This window comes from Capricornis sumatraensis, chromosome 8, assembly GCF_032405125.1.
Source record: "Capricornis sumatraensis isolate serow.1 chromosome 8, serow.2, whole genome shotgun sequence".
NCBI lineage: Eukaryota > Metazoa > Chordata > Mammalia > Artiodactyla > Bovidae > Capricornis > Capricornis sumatraensis.
The window spans coordinates 17,709,274-17,715,663 of record NC_091076.1 but is presented as its reverse complement, the minus strand read 5'-3'; the positions used below and the strand labels follow the sequence as shown (position 1 = coordinate 17,715,663).

The 6,390-nt window shown below is 61.4% G+C and overlaps 1 protein-coding gene across 1 annotated transcript in view; it reads left to right on the top strand.

The window, feature by feature from the left end:
* The first annotated feature begins 945 nt into the window (after positions 1–945).
* IGSF9B (immunoglobulin superfamily member 9B) overlaps positions 946–6,390 on the top strand; it is a 41,867-nt gene continuing 36,422 nt past the window's right edge. Inside the window, exon 1 of the mRNA XM_068978856.1 lies at positions 946–1,009. Coding sequence (XP_068834957.1) covers positions 946–1,009 — 64 coding nt within the window. The remainder of the gene's footprint in view (positions 1,010–6,390) is intronic.

Here is a 6,390-nt window from a genome sequence, read left to right as displayed (position 1 = left end):
CCTGGCGATGAGCAACTATGACCCGCACTGGGGGTGGCAGTGTGCACACGTGTGTTCCTGAGGGGGGCCCGTGACACTCCTGCAGCTGAGCCAATGACTCACCCCAAATCTTAGCCACTTTTAGAGGTCATTTTAGTCATCCCCCTGCCTTCAGGCTGGATGGAACTTAACGTAATCTCAAGTTTGGGTGGCAAGGAGTGCGCTGGGGAGGAAAGAGTGGCCGAGTGTGGAAGGGAGGAGGGGAGGTGGCGGTAGCTCGTGACCCCTTTGAAAAGATCTCCAGTGAAGGACGTTCTCAGCTTCCCCAGGCTGCTGTTCCCGGGTTTCCCCATCACTGAATCAGCACCGTCCTCCCGGGACGCCTTTTTGCTGGATGGAAACCGGATGCTGGGTTCCCTGGATGGGCGGGGGCACCGACCCCTCAGACCTACAGTGTAGCAGAGACTCCAGGGTCCCGTTGGCCGGCCCGGCGGCCACATTCCTTCTCCCAGAAACTTGCCATGCAGTGGGAGCAGGGAGCAGAGCCGAGCGGAGACGCGGCAGCGCCTTCTCCCCAGCAATGCGCATGATTCTGCGGCTCTGGGCTTGCCACACGTCAACGCACCTTGAATGGGCTCGCCCCCCTCGACGCGACTGGCATGCATACTGGCCAATCGGACCCGGGGCTCTCTGGCCGCGCCCAATGGGAGGGCAGCGGGGGCGGGCCCGGGGCGGTGCGGCCGGGCTTCTCCGCGGCGCTGGCTGCGCTCCGCCCGGGCTCCAGTGCAGGTGCCGCTGCGCCGGGCGGGAGGCTTCGCGCCGAGCCGAGCGGATCCGCGGAGGGATGGGGAGCGGGCCGCCCGGGCTGCAGGAGCCGCAGGAGCCGCGAGAGCACCGGCGCGGGGCGTAGGCGGCGCGGGGCACTTTGCGATAGGATGAGGCTCCTGGCTGGCGCGCGGTAGTACTATGATTTGGTATGTGGCCACTTTGATAGCAAGTGTGATCAGCGCCCGAGGTCTTGCGGCTCAAGGTGAGTTGAAGTGCAGCGTCCCTCCCCTGCGCCTCTCGCGGATCTTGGCTCCGTCCTCCTGCTGAGCCCGCGCCCTCCCGGCGAGCGCGCTCCGGGCATCGCGGGGAACGGGGGGGCCGTATCCGCGGTAGGCGGGAAGGGCCTGAACCCGGGCTGCCGGCGCTCCGGAGAGAACGCCTCGGGCTAGGGTCCACGCCGCCACCCTTGGCACCAGGGCTTTGCCGCGAATGCCGCGCCCGGTGCCCTTCGCGGGCGCAGCCGCCGCCTCGAGCGCTGGGGAGGCGGCGGCTTTCTCAACTCTGCCGCCAGGGAGTTTTCGGGTCCTCGGTTGGCTGCGGCACGCTGGATTCCGCGCAGTGCCACCGGTCCGCAGGGGAGCCGGTGCGGGCTCGGCTTGGGCTCTAGTCCCTCCGGACCACACGTCGCGGCAGCCGGAGATCGGATCCCCTCGCAGGGCGGGGCGCACGGAGCGCCGCGAGAGAAGAGCTGGTTCCGCGCCGGGGTCTCTTGCTTGCTCTGAGGAGCAGCTGACTTCGGCTGGCTCTGCCCGCGTCCGGCTCTGCTGCACCTGAGCCCGGCCTGGGCCGGGCAAAAGTTCCCCGGGAGCGCGCCGCAGCCGGCTACAGCTGGCCACAGCTGCTGTGGGCGAGAGCAACGGGAGGGGGTCTCCACTGCCGCGTCTCGGGGCGGAGGGAGGTTTTCCTCTTTCTGTGTTTCCGGTCTGAGCTGGGAAGCGGGCAGAGGGAAGCCAGTGAGCTGGGTGATGCGCGCGTGAGCACGCGGGCTCTTGCTCTGGAGACCGCAGAGCGGCCCGCACGCCTCTGTGTGGCACCTCGGCTCTCCGCCCTGCTATGGAAGCTGGAGGTGCCCGGACTCTGAGCGCGCGACGTTCAGCGCGCAGACACGACCCAGCTGCGGGCAGGTCCCCAGGGCCGGCCAGGATGGCTTCCGGGGAGAACCGTCCGGTGGACAGCAAGCAGTAGGAGAACCCATAGCGGAAGAACCAGCGCCCGGCCGCGCTCGCGCAGGAGGACCCTTTGCTCACCTTGTCTGGGGCTTTGTAGGGGGAGGGGGAGTGATTTGGGAAAGTTTCTGGAATGGGATCGGTCTCGCTGGTGTTTGCGGGGGTGTGAAAACAGGCAGAGGAAGGCCAAGAGAAGAGTGATTTTATTATATGGTGTGTGACCCCGGGTGGTTTTAAAACTCAGGATTGTCAGGTGGGGAAACAGACCAGAAGCTCGTGGGGTGGGGTGGGGGGTGTGAGGTGAGCTGCGCTTGAGAACTTGTCTCGAGCCTCAGTGCTCGCCCCTTCTCTATTGCCTTGTACTCTTCTGATGCCAGCATCTCCTCTCCTTCAGTTTGTGGTATATTCCTGCTATGGGACTGTCTCACAAAAGGATGTATTGGGATGTTTGAATAAAAGAGAGACGTCGAAGGGAGGCTCTGAAATAGGATCCCAGCCTGAGAAGTCCAGGGAGGAGGATGGACTTTTTGCAAGTTTCAGCACAGAATCAAGGGAAATGTGTGCTTATATTACAGCAGCACACAGAAGGGCCAGACAGAAGGAAGGACTTCCCAGCATTGAAGGTTATTGGTTCTGGAGCTTCTGACTTCTTTCTGGGAATGGAGAGGTCCTTCTGCCGGGGGTGGCTGGACATGAACCCCTGCCTGCCATCCCTGTGGGTTTTGGGGAGGGGGGTGTCTTTTTAGCCTAGGGGCTCTTGTGTGTGGTGGTAAAGGGTCTGGACTCAAGTTCCAGCACTGCTACTTGCTGGCCTGTGACCTTGGAGACATTGCTTTGCTTCTCTGATTGTCACTTGCCTTATTGGGGGTCAACAGTATGAGCTTGTGGGGTATTTGTGAACATTAGTGCCATGAAGAAATGAGGGGCTGGCTGAGTGTTCTGTGGTAGTGGTGGTTTAGTTGCTAAGTCATGAGTAAGTAACTGATGATGATCTTGGTTCCATTTCTTTCCCCTGAATGGTTCAGGGCACTGGGAGCTGGGAATGTCCTCAGGGAGAGTTCAGACAGTTGCCTCTGTCCAGAACCAAGTTTGCCTTCCCCGCTGACCTTGCCCAGGGAGATGTGGAGGGCTGCTCAGAAATCCTTTGAAAGATCTGCAGAACTGGAGTTGTGTCAGTGGCTGGAACCTGGTGGAGAAGCTGCAGGATACCCAGGAGGCATCATCTCTACGGCCTCCAGGAATGGGAGATGGGCTGACGGGCTAGCATTTCAGATGCTGCTGTGAGAGCTCAGCTGTTCTCTAACTGGCAGAGGTGACTTCCAGGAGATTCTTGATGGGAGGGACTTTGAGATGCTGGTCTTAGGGTCTGGCTGAGCAGGGGTTGCTCCAGCAGAGGAGCGAAAGGCTTGGGACAGAGAGAGGGGTGGGCTTGAATCCTGTGTGTCTGGGGGCAGTGTGGAGGCTGGGGAGGGCGTGCAGAGAGCCTGGAAGGTGGTGAGTGGAGTCTGCGTCTGAGGCCTTCTCTGAGCAAACTGGTGCGGAGGGCCCCGGCCTCTATCGCCAAGGCTGCCTCTTCTTGTGGACCACAGATTCTGTGCCTGGCTTACTGCTGTCCCCAGATAAAGCGGGTTCTAACCCGGACAGTGCTGGTAGCTGGACTAATGCCCTCTGCTCTCAGCCTGGCCTTCCCTCCCTCCCTTTGGTGGTGAAGGCACGAGGGAGGGCATTTAGGTCTGGAATCTGCTAGAGATACCCCCACAGGCAGCCTCTCAGCTGAGCGGGACTTGGCTCAGGACGTGGCATGCGTGTTTGTGTCCCCAGCACCCGCGGCTGGAGGCAGGCAGGGGTGTGTCTGGCAGCATGCGTTTGGGAGAAGCTGAGGAGGGGATGTGTGGGAAGAGTCAGCTTTCAGCTGCTGGCCCCAAGCTCGTCTTGTGTGCTGACCTGGAGCTGCCAGTCCCAGGGCTGGTGGTGGTTTCAGGTTTGAGGTTCTGAGACAGAAAGCTAGGATCCAGTTACGCAAAGGAGCAGAGGCTGCCTGGCTGGGAGATGCTGAACTCCAGCCTCTCTCTGGCTGGCCTCTCCTGGCTCTGAGCCCTGTGCTCTCCATCCTCAGATCTCTCTGCCTCAGGCCTAGCTGTCAGGGCCTTGCTGCACTGAGGGGGTGGGAGTGGACCTGGCCCATAGGGAGAGCCGCACTCCCTCCCCCGCTCCCCAGCCCCCTCCAGTCCTGTGCCTCCTTGGGCTAGGCCAGGGTCCCAGGGCCGCTCTCTCCTGTCTGTGCCTGGTGATGGGTAAAGCAGTTTGTGTGAGAGAGTGAATGCGAACTGTGGAAAGAGCCATCATCGGTGGTAGCTGCTAGAAGTGCCTGCACACATCTGTGTGTGTGTGCCTGCCTGTGTGCGCAACTGTGTGTATGCGTATGCACATGAATGTAGCAGACAGGAGACCCAGAGTCTCCAGGCGCGAGGTGGGGCATCTTTCCTGTCTGATTGCTGATGGCCGTGGGTGGCAGTGAGGCTAGACTTGGAGCAGACGCCCGGCTTTTCCCACCCTCTGCTCCACACCTGAGTATGGACAGCCCAGAAGCTCCCAAAGTTGGAGGCTCGGCCCTGGGGCTGGGCTGAAGGGAGACTGAGCTCTGAGAGAAAGCCTCAGTGGGGGACACACAGGCAGAGCCAGGGGACGCAGAAGACGGGTCTGACTTGCTAAGAGGTGGCTCTGACCTTGGCTACCCAGTAGCCCAGACTCCCGAATGGAGAAGGGACTTGGTCCCTGGGGGGTGGGAGCTGGGTGCAGAGGCAGCTTGTAGCCTGGTCCTGCCGGGGCACTGCCCAAGGGAGCCAGCTCAGCCTGCCTGAGGCAGCTGACCTATTTTTCTTAGGAATCTTCCTGCTTTTCTGTTCTCTCTTGCGTGATTAAGCAGGAGACTGGTGAGCAGAGTCAGGGCCTCCAGAAGAGTTTTGGAGAACAGTTCCTTGTGGGCCAGGCTACAAGCAAGGTCCCAGCCAGCCTGCCTGTCCTTCTGAAAGGGCGATGACTGGGTGGTACCCTCTGCCCGCCCTCACCCCCGAACTCCCTCCTGGTCCAGGCCCCTGGCCAGCTGGGCCGTGGCAGGTAATACACTGTCCAGGTAACATGCAGGAGCTGCTGTCCTGGTTTTCCGGCTTCCGAGTAGGGAGTGCTGACGCTTCATTGTGAGTAGACTCGGGCTTCGATCCCCTTCTTACTTGCGTCCACCTGGCGCCTCACCCGAGGCCCTCCCTGGCTCAGCTTGGGGGCACTTGGACCAGGCCCGTGCCAGCGGTGGGCAGAGTGGGTGTGGCTGGGCCTCTTTGCGGAGGAGCTGCTGCAGGAGCAGAGCGGAGGTTGGATTACTGACTGCTTCCTGCCAGTGGCTCCTGGGGAACAGGCTCTTGGAAATACAATCTAGCCGAGAGCAAATTAAGGTGGCTAATAGCTGCTGCCTCCTGGGCTGCCTGGGCCAGAGAGTTAGGGAGGAGAGGCACCCACAGAGGAAGGGTGTCCTGTCCTTCTCCCAGTGCCTTGTTAGATGACGGGAGGGCCAGTTTGGGCTCACCTGATCTCCTATCCTCAGAGGTTGATGGGGAGTGGGGGCAGAAGAATAGCTACGGGGAGACCTTAAAAAGTGGGGACTTCTCCAAGGACCTCCTAGGTAGGGTGTGGGGGTCCTGGCTGGAGGCAGAATGTCCCAGTGACCTCTGGCCCACCCACCTTCTGCAAAGGACACCCAGGGTGCAGTCTTATGTGGGCATGGCTGTTTTTCCATCTCACACTTGGCTACATGTGTATGGAGTCTCTCCTCTGCTTTCCTCATGCAAGCCTCTGAGCCTGCATCTCCCGGGTAGGGGGAAAGGACGTCCCAGGGGAGCCCGATTCAAGCTTCCTGGGATCTCCTGGAACCCCCTGGCTTGTCACCGAGGAGCGACTGGGGGACTATTGGGGGCTGTGCCTGTTTTGGACTCAGCAGGGATTATTTTTAGGCTGGCAGATGGAGGTGGCGGTGGCTGTCGCTGGTATTATTAGACAACAGGCCTGTGGTTTGGGAGTCTGGTGCCCGAGGGGGCGGGGGAAGGGGGGAGCCTCCCTGGGGACGTGTACTCACTCCCCGAGGTGGGGAGGCCTCCCTGTGTCGCAGCTGGACGGGGCCGGAGCTCCTGGGTCCCTGGCAGAGTGGGCTCAGCCCTGCACCCACAGCTGCCGACTAACCCAGGTCTGCCCCTCTGGCCTTCTCGGGTTCAGGACTGCAGGGTCTGGCTGTGAGAACCCGTCCTGAGTGCGCTGTGGAGGGGCTGGCCTCCAACTCAGGGAACAGAGTGGAGGGGGCTGCTTCTTGGGTCAGTGTGGGAGGGGCCTTGTGTTTTGGTACCTCGCCCGTGGCGGGGAGCAAGTCGGG